The sequence below is a fragment of the Bidens hawaiensis genome, unplaced genomic scaffold, assembly GCF_021521415.1.
Source record: "Bidens hawaiensis isolate Kalapana, Puna unplaced genomic scaffold, B.hawaiensis_p1.1 tig00056552_1, whole genome shotgun sequence".
In the NCBI taxonomy this organism is placed as follows: Eukaryota; Viridiplantae; Streptophyta; class Magnoliopsida; order Asterales; family Asteraceae; genus Bidens; species Bidens hawaiensis.
In genome coordinates this window covers 81,365-98,784 of record NW_027500175.1, presented here as the reverse complement: position 1 = coordinate 98,784, position 17,420 = coordinate 81,365, and the positions used below count along the sequence as shown (strand labels likewise).

Below are 17,420 nucleotides of genomic sequence, written 5' to 3'. Positions count from 1 at the left end.
TGTAAATGAAATTACAGAATGACCGATAATCAATTTATACGTGTCTTTAAAATATGTCAATTTGCAAGATTAGTTTAAAGGGGTCTTACCGCCACATTATACAAATTGTTTACAGACGTCACTTCTGACTCAGCAAAGCCGATGAAATTGTTTAATGTCTTAAAACAGTTCAAGAAAGAGAATTAATAAGCAGAATGTAAAATTAAGTAAATAGCATTTGACAACATTATTGGTCTTAAAAGAGATTATTAACCTTATGGAAAACTTCAGATACAGGGCCATCATTTGCAGATGCTTCAAGTTCTTGTTTGACCTTTTCAAGTCCTTTCAAAATGGCTTGCATTTCTTCTGCTAAAGACTTCAATTGTATCTGCAATATAAGACTTCCGTTAATCATTTTCTTCACCATCAATAAGCAGTGATTAAACTTCAAGAAAATAAGTGAAAGTGAACCTTAGTTGCTGCCTCCAGACTAACAAGATCCACATGAAAATCTAAAAGGGCTGGTGACTTGGCAGCAAGAACCTGTAAAATGATGATATACATATGATAAAGATCTACGACATTAAATAAATGGCAATACTTATGCATAAGCAACTTGTACCTTGCAGAGATAATGCATTAAAGTCATCTTGCTGTCAGAGGCCCGTGTATCAGTGAGTTTCAAAAGGCTGTCCAGCTTGAAACCGACTGCAGAACCTGCAATATGTATAGAACCAAATATGAAATACACATTATAGGGATTCAATTATTAAAGTATGTGTACTCGTGTAGTATTCAATATTGATGTTCTTGCCTCTAGCAGTTCCTTGATTTAATGTATTTCCCAAATACAAAATTCTTTTCATGATTTCCTTCAATTTAGAGAAGTTCGGACCTGATACCAGAAACAGGATTGTATAAGGTAAATAAAAATGAACAAGGATTAGAAAGAGCGTGAACTTTCTTATTTAAGTACCTCGTCACATGCATAGTTTACAGTGTTCAGACTCTTTTTAAACTCTGAAACCTGAAAGAAAGGACAAAATGAAATTATAATAATACAAAAGTAGCCAATGAAAAGAAAACTTGGCATAAGAATGGTATTAGATCACTCAAAATATACTATAAAAATTTACCTGTGTATTGAATTGAATTTTGAACAGAAAAACCCGTAACTTTGATTCCACACGTGGCACCTTCATTAGCTCCAGAAAGAACTGGGAAACAAAATTTATTAATAAAAAATTAAATAACATGTAAGAATTAACAATTTGACATCCCAGTTGTAATAAAAAGATGTAATAATTCATGCTTTGGGTACCAACCTGTTCACACTTTCCCAGCATTTCCTTGTCACCTGTATAATTCTGACAGTTGCAATGCATAAATAGAACGGCAGCAAATTAGATAATTAATGAAATACCTACTATATCATTTTTAAAAAAAAAATCACACTAAGCCCAACCCGAGCATATTGCAACCACTAAATTATAACAGAGTAAATAAAATAAGATTTTGCATAATACCTTGAGAAGCTCCATCTCTTCTTTAGTAGGACAAAACTTGATAAGATTCTCTACTTGATCGCCATCTAAAATTGACTCATCCATAGCTAAAGCAGCAGCCTGCAATTTCAATTTCAAGAAAAAATTGTTTTTATTCAACTCACTGACAATTTTTTGAATATTAGCAGTGACAAAAAGAGTAATATTTTTTTTAAAAGATCATCAAAAAGTCAATCAAAATTTTAAGTTGACAAATCATCTATCCTTTATTATAATATATATGATACTAAAAGTTGAAACCATTTAGAAATTTTATGTTATAAAACAAGTCACTTTATATTTTTTTCTTAAAAATAGTAGCATTTTAAAAAATCTATCATCCTAAAAAATATTATCAAAAAACCATTTATGTTTTAAAAGATACACTGTAATAAATAAATAAATAAACAAACAAACAAACATAGTAGTAATAAAAAAATCACTAAAAATTATGATCTTTGAATCACCATACTGATGCATGAAGCATGCCTGAAAATTAGTGCAATTGTGCATAAAACACAAAGAGCTACACTATCTTCTATCCAAATCTTCTAACACAGAAATATATTACATATCCATTATAGCATGCATATAGAGAAGATATCTATTCAGACATGTCACTAATTAGGAAGAAGAACTAAGCATCAAAATGACAAATATAATAAGATGTTATGCTAATAAATGAAGTCCACACTTACCATCATGTCAGGAAGTGGCATCTTAACCTTTGTAAGCATGATTTCTGTGTTGTTAGCCCTCCTCAGATCAACCTAATCAACAAGTTTGCAAAAGGAAAAAAGTAAGTCAACATGAAAAAGAGAATTGCATGAAATTCTGGTAGTCTATATTCTACGCCCGATCCAATTATACTATTCACATTAAAATACGTCAAGTTGCGCTATGAAAAATATCCTCTGCTATAAAAAAATGTCAATTAACTAAATGAAGTTAACGCAATTTCATGGATAAGATATTTAATTCATCAACTAAGATTGCATTACCAAGTGAACTTTTTCAGGTTTTGAACCAGTAGACTTGCGCCTCCCTCCTTTTGAAGCGTCTTTCTTTGGGACTGTGGCAGAAAATAACGTCTCAAGTTCTGACACATCAAAATCTGGTGCACTACAATTCAATAATGTGCAGCCGTCTTAGAATGAAATATATCTAAAAATGTGTATAAAACTGTCTGCAAAGATATGTTGTTTATTTTCTCACAAAGAAAATAATGAAATATTGTTTCATTGAGATGAAAACAACATTTAGAGGACAGAAAGTAGAGTACATTTGGGGCTCTCCAAGTCTTTGTAATTCTTCCCACAAGCTTCCTTGCAATGCACGAGTAACTTTGCTCCAGTGCAGTGGCTTTAAATTAGATCTTCGTGGTGCTGCAGCTGCTCCAGCTGGACGCGCAAATCCCCGACCTCTAGGTGGAATAGGTCCATTACTTGGAGGTCCAGGTGCGCGAGGTCCCAACGGAGGTGGTGGAGGGCCAGCACCTGGAGGTCTTGGTGGTCCAGGTGGAGGAGGTGGTCCAGGTGCAGGGCCACCCAGGGGAGGTGGTGGAGGCGGCCCAGGTGGACGGGGGCCACCTGGTGGAGGTGGTGGTGGCGGTCCGGGTGCACGGCCTCCTGGAAGAGGTGGTGGTGGAGGCGGCCCAGGTGCACGGCCACCTGGTGGAGGTGGAGGTGGTGGAGGAGGAGGTCCGGGTGCACGACCACCTGGTGGAGGTGGTGGTGGTGGTGTTGGAGGTCCGGGTGCACGGCCTCCAGGTGGAGGTGGCGGCGGCAGAGGAGGTCCGGGTGCACGACCTCCAGGAGGAGGCGGTGGAGGAGGAGGTGCTCCATGCATTGGAGGTGGTCCCCCATGCATTGGAGGCGGAGGAGGTGGAGGAGGAGCACTTCGTGAAGGAGGCGGAGGTGGTGGTGGAGGTGGTGATGGGGATCCATATGTTGATGGTGGTGGTGGAGGCGGCGGTGGAGCATGATGCATTGAAGGTGTAGAAGCTAATGATGTAGATGAGGCTCCATACATTGGTGGTGGAGGTGGTGGTGGTGGTGGAGGGGCACCATACCTTTGAGGTGGTGGTGGTGGTGGAGGTGAAGGTGGAGATGAGGATCCATACATTGTAGGTGGAGGCGGGGGTGGGGGTGGAGGAGATGAGGAAGATCCATACATTGGGGGTGGAGGTGGAGGAGGAGGGGGTGGCGGTGGAGACAAAAAAGATGGCGCACCATATTGTGGAGGAGGTGGAATAGCAGCTGCATTAATGTTGTAGATGTTCGATGAAGGAGGAGGAGGAGGAGGAGGAGGAGGTGGTGGTGGTGGTGGTGGCGGCGGCGGTGGAGGGGCTTTGGTTGTAGGTTTTACAGAAGTATCTCTATCAGTTGATGGAGAAGGTGGTGGTAGTGGAGGAAGTGATGAGGTAACCTTTGGTGATTTTTCTTCCAAATTACTAGCAAAAGAACCCACTGACTTAGCTGAAGAGTCAACTACTTGAGCTGCTTGTTTCCTACTTGTACTCTCTGCTTTATTACCAGTACCTTCAACTGGCTTTTTTTCATCCTTTGATACAGCTAACATAGGAGGTGCACTATTATATCTTGTAGGCGGATATGACACATGCACCGAGTTTGTATACGGCCCTTTATTAGGTGGGATCCACCTTGATACTACATTCGGTTTTGCAACTCTTGTATTCGCCCCAACTTCCGGCTTACCTTTTTGCTTTCCATCCAAACCAACCTTCGAATTTTTTTTACTCAACTTCTTCCCTGCACCCTCTTCTTTCTCTTGTTTACTTTTTACCCCCGCCAACTTTGCTTCCTTCCCATTCCCATTTGACTTATTATCTTCATTAGCAACCGCCACCATGAGCTTCAAACCACCATTAACATCCCCCAAATTATTCTCATAAACCTTAGTTTCAGGTTTTTTGTTCCCGTCATCTGAATCATAGTCTTCAAATGCATCAACATCTGGTTCTGGTTCACCCTTCAAGACAATATCACCATTCTCGACACCCAATTTAATTTCTTTAGGTAAATGACCATCTTGCCCTTCTGCATTGCTAAAAATCTCGTCTGCCTCAAAAAACTCCTCATGTGTAGGACTTTCTGTCCCATTCTCATTTTCAGATTCTTGTTCAGTGGTGATCATAGATTGTAAAGTATCAGCATCTGAAAAATGTACCTGATACATATATAACTATGCATTCAGCTTCTAGATTTTCCAAAATGAGGGCATTTCAGTAATAAGAAAGAGCCAAAAAGCCTACCTCTGCTCTAAAGTACCTTGGTATCTGGTCCCGTGCATCCCACATAACATCAACATCATCACGACTCAAATTCAGTACACTGTTTCGCACAAACGTTGTGTGAAACATCACTCTAAATATCATTTCCTCCCTACTATGATCCAAATGTATGCATTCAAGAACCACATCCCCTTGAACACGATGACGAATATCAATTTTCACCAGTTCACACTCTTCCTGCAATCACAGACTTATATAATATTAGAGAGCGTTTGGATTTGCATTATGAAACTAATTATCTTATTTTTGAATTGCAGCCACCAGAATCAGCTTCAAAAGTTTAGGTTTCATAATTGTTTGATAGAAAAACTCACCGGTTGATAGTAGCGGGCTTGTTTTTTGTTTTTGGAGGATGTAAATAAAAGCTTAGAGCTCCTATTGGCTGTTGTTGAAGATGAATCTTGACCGTAGATTCGAATTACAGGCCGACAACCCTTTTCACCAAATAAAGCAAGGAAACTGAGTATGATACAATCCAAACCTAACGGTGTGTCTGAAGGCGGCCAATCAGATCCTAAATTTCTTCTAGAAATGTACTGAAGATACCTCAATTGAGAAGGTTGTGGATTTAAAGGTGTTAAAAGCTGAAGTAGCTCTTTAGGAGCTTGTTTATACACCATTTCAAGAGTCTTTTGTTCACCATTATATTGTTTTCTAAATAAAAGAAGAGCTGCAAGCATAAAAGCAAGAACTGGCCATCCGCCCCTTTCACAATGCATTAAAAGCACGTTTTGTTGACCTGCTAATGACAACCAACTTTCACTAGATCTCAAAAAGTGATGAATCATTTCTAATGGTAACATTGGGCATCCTTCATATTGCCTAGGGTATTCCATTACTGTCATATCGTATTGTGATAATATGTCTGAAATTTGGGTCCTTCTGTCACCTTCTCTAAAGTTAAAAACCATAAAAGACGAATCAGGATAGTAGACTTGAAGTTCAGCCACAATGCCACCCATGTAGGTCTTGTACTCATCTTCTTCAAGTACTTCAGTTGAGAAGCAGCAATCAAAAACTGCAAACGATATTTAAAACCGTTAATTTAATCTTAAATCTCTAAATGTAGTTAAATACATGTTACCTAACACTAGCCCACTACATTTTCTTCCCGTGGATGTAAGTGAGTAGGTTTGTAAATGAACCGAACCAAACAAGACCTTGTTCATGTTCGCCCGTTAAGCTTTAATCAGGCAAACGAACGGTTCACGAATAGCTAACGAGATTTCTTGTTCGCGTTCATTCATTAAGGAAATGAACGATTCACGAACACAAATGAACACAAACAATGTGTTATTTAATTTGGCTATCCGATAATGGTCAGTGTCAACGGTTCGGTCCAGCTACCAAGTTTGTGTTGGTGTTTTTGTAACATTCATATCCATACATTTAATTTACATATATTTTAATCACATAATACACATATATTTTTTTTGTTTAATAGTTAACAATTTTGCTTAAATCTATCCAGTAAGATTTGAAAAGTCATTAAAAAGTATTAAAAACCTTTAACAAACAAACATAAACAGAAAACCATTAACGAACATATACGAACACAAACAAACGCATCATCAAACGTTCACAAAGACAATTGAACTAACAAGGCCTATGTTCGTTTCCATTCATTTATTAAACAACCGAACATTAACAAACTTCCTGCCAAACAATTCGCAAACGTTGAGTTCGTTTACAGCCCTAGATGTAAATTGATATCTATAGAATATAAGAATAACCATCTTATGCTATAGTTTTGTATAATAATTAATCAAATTTGCAAACGTTCAGTTTGTTTACAGCCCTAGATGTAACTTTATATCTATAGAATAACCAAAAATTTTATGCTACATTTTTGTATCCAAAAATTAAAAACCTTTAATGAACAAACATAAACAAAAAACCATTAACGGGCACATTATTGAACTAACGAAATTCCTTGTTTGTGTTCGTTATTTAATTAAACGAATGAACACAAACGAACTTCATGCCAAACAGTTCACGAATAGTTCGCTGAACGCTCGGTCCTAGATATAACTTTATATCTAAGAAGTAACCAAAAATCTTATGCTACATTTGTATAAATATTTATCAAACATATAAATAAAACCTATTTGTTAATAATTGAAACCTGTTGACCAAGGATCCCCCAAATTTCAAGTGTATATATTTTGCAGACCTAAAAACCAGCTTACTAAACTTACGGATGGATAAATGAAATAATCCAGCAACAAAATCAGGAAGCTAAACCTAATTATTAGTGTTTAATTAATTCCGAGTATCTTTCAACATAAGCGAAATATGTGGAGGTTACTTAGATGAATACACGTACCATAAACTCTCTCGGAGATCTCGAGCAGCCGATCCGGCGGCTTCCGGTAAAAGAACCGCTTGAACAGCGCCATCTAATGGCGCTGTTACCCGATCCAAAATTCTTCTGTTCAGCCACAAATGTTGACTGTATAATAATAATTGATTAATTTCTAGATCGGTCTCGTAGGCCTCCAATTTTTATGTCTGGTTCCAGATAAGTGTTGAATTCGATCCCTAATTGATTGTTTATAGTCTATCTCAGCAGCTGAGTGTACCAACAATTATGTGAAGTTAATGGACCAATTGTGTGAATCAAGTGAGATGCAAATGAAATGAATCTGATGTACACGAGACCGGAAAGATCATGAATAAGGGTTTCAAGTTTGAAGAAAGAACACAAAACAAAAACAAAAACAAAAACAAAGATGAAAGTTTTATTGGAGTCAAAGGGGTACAAAAAAATAAATGTAATAATATTTGCCTTCATCTACCAAATGGACTTACTTAGCACCGTTTATGGCTTTATTAATTGTCTTTGAAATTTTACATTTCATAATAAGTTGTATTTATAACTATAATAAAATATAACTAATGTCATTACTTGTTTTCGTTTTTGACGGGAAGGTCGATCCCACTCTGTATGAAAACTTGCTTTGTTTGCCTCTAATTTTTTTTAAGTAAAACGTTCAAATTTGATAAATAAAATGACTCAATTACAATAAGGATCTCGTTGCCTCTAATGAACTTCTTATTGGGATTTATTGTAATTAGAATATTGTAAGTTGTTTTAAGACAGTATGACACAAGAATGTAAGTTGCTTTAAGATGACATACAAGTTAATTTTTTGTTAGTATAGTATTGTTCTTGTAAACGAAAGTGAAAGTTGGTAATGTTATTGTTTACATTGTCAGTACGAATTATTAGTGATAGGTGGGTTATAGTTTAATTTAGATTACTAATATACAAATTGTTAAAAACAATTGCATTTACACTAGTGATTAATGAATTAATTGCTTATAAAATTAAATAATGAACATAGTAACCCAACGGGACTCGTGGTGTTTGGTTTGTCACCATTATTAATTTGACAATGGATTTAAAGCTATATATTATTTATAAAAGAAAAACCGTAGTTGCTTAATGTAAATTTAAGCTGGATTAATGTTCATTTTTGTGATACCGTGAAAATACCCTATTTAATTTTGGGCTAAAAGTGTAAATTCTAAAAGTTAAAGGATTAAAAATAAAAATTTGAATATTAAAACTCATCGCGCTACATAATGGTCTCTAGGATTAAACCATCGCGCTACACGATGATCCATCACACAGTTCAAGAAAATGTGGGGCGCCGCGCTACGCGACGGTCAACCCACCATGGACATCGCGCTACGCGAGACCCTATTAAATAATCAAAAATCCACGTGTCCAACCATGTGACGTCTCCTGGTTAATTGCGGCGTCGCGCTACGCGACGGCCTTGAGGAAAGGCCATCGCACTACGCGATGGTCTGCAAAATTCGAGTATAAAAGGGCAGCTACGGGTTCGGCCCCATTCATCCCATTTTCACCTTAGATTTCACATAGTTAACATTGGTAAGCGTGCTAGAGCATTCCAAGGTTCCGAGGGCTGATTTCGCGAAGAAACAAGGTGTTGTTACGCTGTTAAACGAGTTGTTGATTTCGTAAGCGAAGCACGAGCTGAACTGTTGCCGATCTTCTTAGTTTTCACTTCCGACTAGCCAACTAAGGTAGGATTATGGTTAAGTTACTTTATTATATAGTTATGGTTATAGTCGTTAAACATAACTGATTTTCAAAGTAATCATCATCATCATCATCATCATCGTACTCAGTATATCCCACCAATAGCAAAGCTATGGTAGGGTCTGAGGAGGGTAAGATGTAGGCAGCCTTACCTCTACCCCATAGGGATAGAGAGGCTGCTTCCGGTGAGACCCCCGGCTCGATAGTAGTTTTGCATCAAGCCTTGGACATAAGGCACATAGCACTCAATCATCGGGACACCGGCTGATCGGTGCATGTACCCTTATCTTTCAGCTATCAACGCCACTACATGATGCCTGATTAACCGTCCGTCACTTTTAACGTTATTTTCACGAGATTAGTAAAATAACGTCAAAATTAGTGCAATTCCACTTTTGCCCACCCGAGGGTTCACACATATATACATCATATGTGCGCACCGCAAGCAGGGCTTCCGCAAGCAGGTTCACACATATATACATCATATGCCTGATTTTCAAAGTAATGTTTTATTGAATATAATAAGGTTGCTTCCTCAAGAAGTAATGTTACCAAAACTATATTTTGACGGGTACGTAGTAACTGGAAGAGGGATATCATTAGTAGACTATTCTTGCCTAAGGAAAGTAATTCGTACACATCCCAATCAACCGCGGGACCCGTTTACTCATCTGGAGAAGTTTGCCAATGTGATATCCTTTATTAGGCCAAAACATGCTATTCCAAACGTCATATGTAAATACAAAGTAATTTCATAAAACAACTATAATTTTACTAAGGTTAGGTCAGACCTAAGAGTCTGCTGATCAGACCTCAAGTCTGCTGAACTGAATCAGACTTCAAGTCTGCTGAACAGACCTCGAGTCTGCTGAAACTGAAACAGACTTAAAGTCTGCTGAATAAGATAAACCGTCTAGACACTTATGCATGCCTATTACAAATATAGGTCAATAGCATAATGAGGAAAGAAGTGCTGAGGAAAGAAGTGCTGATAATACAAGGTGAACACATTAACCTTTTATGGTCTGAACTTATTTTATTCTTGTAATAGACAGGGTGTTTATTGCAAAGAATCTGATAAATGTTTGCAAGAGATTATTGTCTCTAAAATCGTTATAATACAAAATAGATAATAAAAAGCAACTCATACCGAATACACATGTGTCTGGATCCAAACATGACTGATAATTGGCATACAAAACCAAGTCAGTCATAACCAGTTCTGCAACAGGGTTACATAGCCTAGGGGAAGGTTGTCTCCAAACAGGGGCTATGTACTCGGGGAACCTTTGAATTGTGTGTGTAGGGCAGTGGTACAAATCCCGGGAATGACAGGCGTTCCTACTGAGTTTGTGAAACAGAAAACTATATTTGTATTTAACGACTGTTATAAATTGTTTTATCGAATCAACGTTTCACCGGCATATAGCTGACGTGTTTTTCCAACCCATGCAGGTAACTAGATAATGAATGATATACAAGAATTGGAGTCATTAGAAGATCGCTTGAGATGGCTCGATTTTGATATTAAATTCTTGTAATATTAATATCACTGTTTTGTAAACTGAATCTTGGGTATTTAATTCCCGAGAAATTTTGATAATGTAAATTAATATTTTAATACTTTAAAACTTCCGTTAAAATGAACCCGCTACTCTTATATATTTACAAAACCAGATACCAACACGGGACGTCGCACCCGGCCCTGAATCAGGGTGTGACAATTTTAAAGATTTATTTTAGTACTAAAACCTTGTTAACGGTTACTGGCCATCTCGTCTCTTTGACAAGTTTGGCACATGTATCATCTACATTTACGAATATCGAGATATTTATAATCTTAATTAAAAATGTATTACATGATAAGAAACGCTCGCTATTTATTGAATATTTTAAATAACAAAAACAAACATTTTTTTTATTTATCAACAAATAGGAAATTATAGATGTGTCAGATACGTGTTTGCTTGGTTGTTTAGAAATTAAATAATAATAATATAAATATATAATCCATATTCATGCCTGCTCAACATCATATTTTGTGATAAAGGTCAAGAGATTTATATATTTAAGATAGATTTCAAAACTTGTTTTTCTTTTCTAAAATTTATGTGAACGTCAGCGTTGAAAAAAAAAACAAAATTTAAAGTATAGATAGTTTTAGCTTATTACCGAAGAACATTACTTTGTGTATAAGATACACAAATTGCTTGTCATTTTTTTAACTTATAATAAGAGAATTACTTGGTGTCTAAGATACACAAATTGTTTAATTTCACAGGTTTTGAGTTTTCAATTTTTAATATTACATTTTGCCTATAGTTGGATCCTTGAACTGAATGAGTTTTATCTCACCGCACTGTCGTGCCTTCCGGCAAAGTGTTCACGGGCGTTGGCCTTAGGTGAAAGGTTTTCCCCAGATTGGAAGGCTAGTATTCACGGGCGTTGAACTTAGGTGATGGTTTTCCCCGGATCGAAAGGTGAGTGTATCCCGATGTGCTGAATTTATAGCAGTACTCTAACGGTATCCCAGTGACTTTCTCCAGGAAATGTCGTTGATTTGAGTCCCATTAGAGATAAAATGGTGTGTGCGAGCCAACAAATTTACCACAATGGGCCTTCGGCAATGGGTTTCCACTGGAATGGGTGGTCGGCCGGAATCACCAGTATTGTCTGCAGTTACAAGCATGGATGGCCTATTGCCAACGGGCGTATTCTGATTGCTAGGCTTTGTTGGTCGTTGATAAAAAGAAAGACACAAGCTAGGGATAGTAATAGTAAACGTCTCTTAATAATCATCTAAACAGATTAGCTGTCACTATTTATTAATGGTTTTCTTCTAATATCCATTAGAAATGTTAAATAAAACATTGAAGTTTCAACTTCAACCACAGAAAAAAAGAAGCTAATAATGCATTGTGTATAGATATATGTTCCGTTGAATTAGAGTCAAAACCAATTGACCTCAGTCGGACCCATTCAGCCATAACTATTTGTAAATCATTGCTCAACAATCATTCACCATAATATACCCCAGCTGTGTAGATCAATGTTTTGTGAACGGATTATCAAACCGGCAGGCTTATCAGCCCCACACGGTAGCATAATTTAGAAATAAAAAACCAATATACAACACGCATAAAACACCTCAATTATTAAATGATATTCGGTAGTGCAAATCTAAAATACTAAAATCAAACCCACCGATACAAATGGTATAAAAGTACTCAGCTAGACCAGTTATAACACAGAGTAAATAAGTTAAAAGAGTCATTGAAAGCAGATAAAATCCGGTGACATACACTTGTTCGTAGCCCAAATAGAATGGACTAGTCATACTAGTGCAGAAAATAAAATAAAATAAAATAAAATGCTAGTATTACAACAGAAAAAAGTTTCTGCTGATATCACAACCGACCGTCTTCTTTAACATCACAATAATAAATATCAGGAAACTACTTTGGACCGATGTCCTTGAGAGCACAGATCTGCTCCTCTCCCATGGCCGACATCACACTCACAACCAGGTCTTTCCCCTCTGCAAATCCATCCTTAATCTGCACAGTTTCATCAATCAAATATCACACCATTAAACTTCAAAATGAAACAATACAATTAACTGAAATCAATGTGAAAAAACAACATACCTGAGTGAGGAGAGCATCATCCGTTGGCAGCTTCAGGTCATCCTTGGTGTTACCATTTTCAGTCAGCAAGCTCACCTAGGATGGGACCATTTATTAAGTTTCAAAATTATATCAAACAGCGAGTCTAAAGATAAGTTAGTTTAAGAAAGAGGGAAAAGGAGCATACAAATCCATCTTCAGAGATATCAATGAGCTGGTAGTCAGTGCGGCTAACATGAGGGACCTGCAAAACAGGATACAAATAAGAGATGGCTTAATGAATTATACGAAAGAAAAACAGTAGCTTAATTGTATATATTGATTGCATACATCACAGTTATGGGAAGATGGGACGATATCTTCAAGCTTTTTCCCATTGAAGATGTCAATTGCAACAAAGTGACACTTAGCATGACCGTGCTTGCCAGTCTTGGAGGTAGAGACTTCCACAACCTATTGACGTTAACAAAAACATAAGTCAATTTACAATCAAAATCATCATAAGAGAAAAGATTTAAAAAGTTACGAGATTGTGAATACAATCAGCATATTGATGAATCACAACAAATTTCACTACAGCTAACAGGAAAGATATATAAAACTTCACTTGCATAGCTTTTGATAACTGCAATCCAATCATATAACTTTTCCAAGATTTAATATATGATTCAAAACTTGTTTACTTCACCAAAAAAAAAAAAGGATTTGTTCAAATTTTAACAGCTACAGCAAATTCCTGATTTCTATCATCAAACGCACAGGTTTGCCATTAACATCAAATTTGTTTATCTAGTTTAAAAGTCTCAAAAATAAGTTTTGTTAATTCAAATAGCTAGAAATCAAATTAAAACTAAAACAGTACAAGCAAGTTTGTTATACCAGGGCTAAATTTTAATAACTTTTGAATCAATCAACTGTACACAAAAACCAACATCAGTACTAAAACAAAAGTACGGCATACCGAATTTATCCGAACAGTACCGGTACTTGGTATCGTATGCTCATCCCTAAAACCAACTACAAGTTAACAGATCTAGAGTATACAACAGTTTGATACTATTTAATTCATAAACTCAGCTCCTAAAATATATAATAATATTTACATCCAGTAATTATAAGCCCTAAATCAATCGTTAAGAACTAGATCCCTAAAAAAACCGATGAGATAAAGAAATTAACAATGAATTAGAGATTCAAACCTTGCAAGCACGGTTTTTGATAACAATGTGACCGCCCTTGCGGATGGTACCAGCTTGCTGCGGGTAAGTCTTGGAGGCTCCGGCATCGGCCTTGGATTCGAACTGGTGCTCTTCGTCCGACATGATGGGCGTTGAATGGGAATGGATCGGAAGAAGAGTAGTGGTGAAGGTGGATTTGGGCGGTGTTGGTTATAAGTAGGGTTTTGGTAGGGACGGAGTCACCCTCAGCCGTTGATCTTGTTAGATGTTAGCGTTGAAGCTACGCCCAGAATGTGACTTTTCTCTTTTATCCCAACACTTCTAACACTTTTATCAAAATGTAACTGCTTTTCGTCTAACTATCTCGCAGTTCTGCTTTTGTGGCGGCACAACCGTAAAGTGTCGGTTTACGGTATAGTTTTTCGGGAGAACACCCAAGACAAACTCTGAAAGACAATGTGGGGCCGGTTAAGACAGTATAGTCTGACCAGAGTAAGACAATGAGGCTCTTCAAATACGAGGAGTGCGATGGCCTAACATACAATAAAATCGTTGTTCCAAAAAAAAAAAGTTTTATCATCTATCTTATTATGTTGTTGCTATCTTATTACTTTGTTTTAGGGATTATTAACATTTCTATATGTATACTTATGTCAATCGCTAAGGGCGCAAACGAGCTGAGTTGTTCGTGAGTCACTTGAACTCGGATCGATAAAAGCTCAAAATGAGTCGAGTTTTTTGAGCTCAACCCGAACTTGAGTCTCATATAAGTTTTATCTATTTTAGATATCTATATATTAATTCAACACTCCGCAACCGAGCTTAGGCTCGTGTATGGTTTTATCAAATTATATAAAAATAATTTAAATTTATATAAGTTAATTAATTAATAATAACCGAGTCAAGCCGACATCAAGCTGAAAAGACAATTCACTAGCCGAGCTCAAGCTTTTGAAAAAGAGCTTGAAATGAGCTTAACTCGAGCCCTTATAAGTCAAAACAAGCCAAGCTCGAGTCTAGTGGAGCTAAGGCTCAGCTCTATTTGTTTACAACCCCTGGTTATCACTTATATAAAGAGTCTTTTTATGGTCTTGTTTCAATCCTTTGTCTTTTTGGTTCTGCCACATACTAATATTATTATTAGTTTTAAATTTTAAATGAAACGTAATAAAAACAAGTGAAACTCTATTTTATGTTATTCCATGTTCAATTTATAACTCATGTATGCAGGTTTTATAAACTTTGTTTCTCGTAACGCTCTCTTGCTTTATAATATGTATTCTAGTGACGTATTATTTGTTGAGAAGTTAATTTGCTTTCATAAATTCATAATGCTTGTCGATGTTGTGGATAGAGATGTGATTTGCTTGTTTGGATAGATGTGATTTGTAAATTGTAATACTTATGCACACATATGTCTTACTTTTGATGTTGATTTTTTACAATCTTATCGAAATTGAACATCTCAAATGAACGAACGTGTTTGTGATATACCTGTCATTGTTGGCTTATAGTCTGAACATTGATTCACATAAATTCTTATATTTTTATACATTATTCTCTTTGACTTAATTTGAGTGTTCGAATTTTCATTTAATGTCCCCTTGGAGGAATAACTTTATTTTTAGATTCTAAGTTAAAACATTAAATATGAAAATAATAATAGCTAGCATATAATCTGTGATGCAAGCTTTGACAACTGCTAAACACAACCTCATGATTCAAGTTGTTTAATTGTTAAATTTGACAATGACCTATATTAGAAAAAAGCAAAAATCATAAATATCCTTGTGTTATGTATATATATATATAAGTTAAGTGTCAAACCTTTCTCAGTTTTTATAGTTAAAAAATAAAAAACTGTAATAAAAAAATTAACAAAATACTTCAACTTTACATATTCTTAGAACTAAACGTAAAAATCTAAAGAAAATGTAAAAAAGTTACGGGATAGAATTGTTGCCATTGATGGAAAAAGTGATTTTTCATCATTATGAACTTGGATATGAAAAAAAAAATAGTTAGGTCAATTCTTAGTGGGTTATGTTTATGTATTTAAGAGACATTCTGACGAATTATAAAACTAGAGTATCTACGTAGTATTCAAGTTAAGCCATGATAGTTTAATACATTCAAAGAAATTATGTCGATTATAAAGTTCTTTTTTATTCTTTAGCTACATTACATACATGTAACAGTTTTGCCAAATTTAATATGAAAAATAAGAATATACTTGAGTAGATTCGCTATTCGTGTGAATGTGTGAGAATTTGGGCCTTTTAGTTTGAATTAGTCTACTATTTTTAGACTTCTTGTTTGGGCCTTTTGTTCTTTCAAGCTTGAAGTAGCCAACAAATAATTGGGCCTTGTTACCACGAAAAGTATATTCAAAATTAGGGCCGTCGAAACCGCTCGACGCTCGAACTCGCTCGCCGCTCGTCCGGAATTTGCTCGGAAAATGCTCGCTCGTTTTTTCACTCGATTGTAAACGAGCCGCTCTGCTTGGTTCAGTTTGTAAACGAGCCAAGCAACGAGCAAAGGTCTACTCGGTTCGGTTTGGTTCGACTCGAATATTTTAAATTTATTTTATATATAATTATATATGAAGAAATGTATAAATATATAGACAATACACATAAAATATAAGTATACAATTTTTAAAACCCTTTTAATTTTTTCCTATTCCGTCAATTTTATAGTTTTATTAATTCGATTCAAGTTTTCATAATACTGAAAGCTTGTTTATATGTTCATTATATCTCACTTCAAACTTCTTTCTCCTAAAAATTTACAACCTTTTATACGTTTGTCTAAAAACTACTAATTTGTTTACAAAATATATTATTTACAGCCTTTAAACTTGTTTCTTATTGAAAATATTAAAGTAAAAAAGAAATAAAAGATGCTCGAAATCGCTCGATGTTCGATCGAAAAATGCTCGGTTTGATTTTGGCTCGTTTCGTTTTTCGCTCGGTTTGAATTTCAGCCGTTCGATTCGGCTCGACTCGTGAACAGCCTTATTCTAAATCAACTTTCTATTTTTCTTACTTTAAAAAAAAAGACTTTCTATTTTTCTTAGAATAGCGGCGAACACAACTTTCTAATTCTACACCATCTAAAATCCGCTTAAATACCAATAATGAAGTATGAAGTTTGAACTCTCACCACTTGGTTAAAGAAAATTCACTAACTCCATTGGGCCAATTGGCCGAAAGCCTCTTGACACTTTCTAAATGAACTAGAGTGCATCCTAGTCAACCCATTCAATTTAACCCGCTATGCGCCTGGAGTTGGAAAAAAAGCTTGAATTCGACGGAGAAATAAAAAACCGCAACATTCATGTTCGTATTGAGACGAGTATTTGGTAACGAGATTTGGTTTTGGGGTGTTTCTAAAATAGTTCACGGGTGTGGCACGTTATATTTGTAAAAATCTAAAGAAGGTTTTTTTTTTATAATATTAAAAGTTTTGTTAGTTTGTTAAAAAAAATCTGTTTAATACCAGCTTTAAGTGCTTTCAGTCCGATTATAATACTTAGTTTATGAACAATAGACTACAAGAGAATTTTTTAAGATAACTGATAAACCGGAATTATTCGTTAAACATCTTGTGCTTATACACTTTAGCAGAACGGTGTTGCTAAATGAAACATAGGCAATTCCTTGATGCGGCTAGATACTTAATGCTTCAACGAGGCGTTCCTTT

The 17,420-nt window shown here is 35.9% G+C and overlaps 1 protein-coding gene and 1 pseudogene across 2 annotated transcripts; both read right to left on the bottom strand.

The window, feature by feature from the left end:
• Positions 1-89: 89 nt before the first annotated feature.
• LOC143601486 (formin-like protein 20) lies at positions 90-7,254 on the bottom strand (annotated as a pseudogene). Its single transcript, XR_013147657.1, has 15 exons — positions 7,166-7,254; positions 5,154-5,857; positions 4,801-5,016; positions 2,809-4,715; positions 2,528-2,648; positions 2,225-2,296; positions 1,509-1,607; positions 1,308-1,349; positions 1,119-1,199; positions 959-1,009; positions 797-877; positions 605-699; positions 454-525; positions 254-370; positions 90-158 (listed from the first exon to the last, which is right to left on the bottom strand). The product of XR_013147657.1 is annotated as a formin-like protein 20 (transcript).
• A 4,910-nt stretch (positions 7,255-12,164) lies between these two features.
• LOC143601485 (eukaryotic translation initiation factor 5A) lies at positions 12,165-13,915 on the bottom strand. The gene is made up of 5 exons (XM_077078890.1): positions 13,737-13,915; positions 12,868-12,990; positions 12,725-12,781; positions 12,559-12,633; positions 12,165-12,468 (listed from the first exon to the last, which is right to left on the bottom strand). The coding sequence occupies exons 1-5, from the start codon at positions 13,857-13,859 to the stop codon at positions 12,367-12,369; spliced, it is 480 nt and encodes a 159-aa protein (XP_076935005.1). The 5' UTR covers positions 13,860-13,915; the 3' UTR covers positions 12,165-12,366.
• Positions 13,916-17,420: the final 3,505 nt, after the last annotated feature.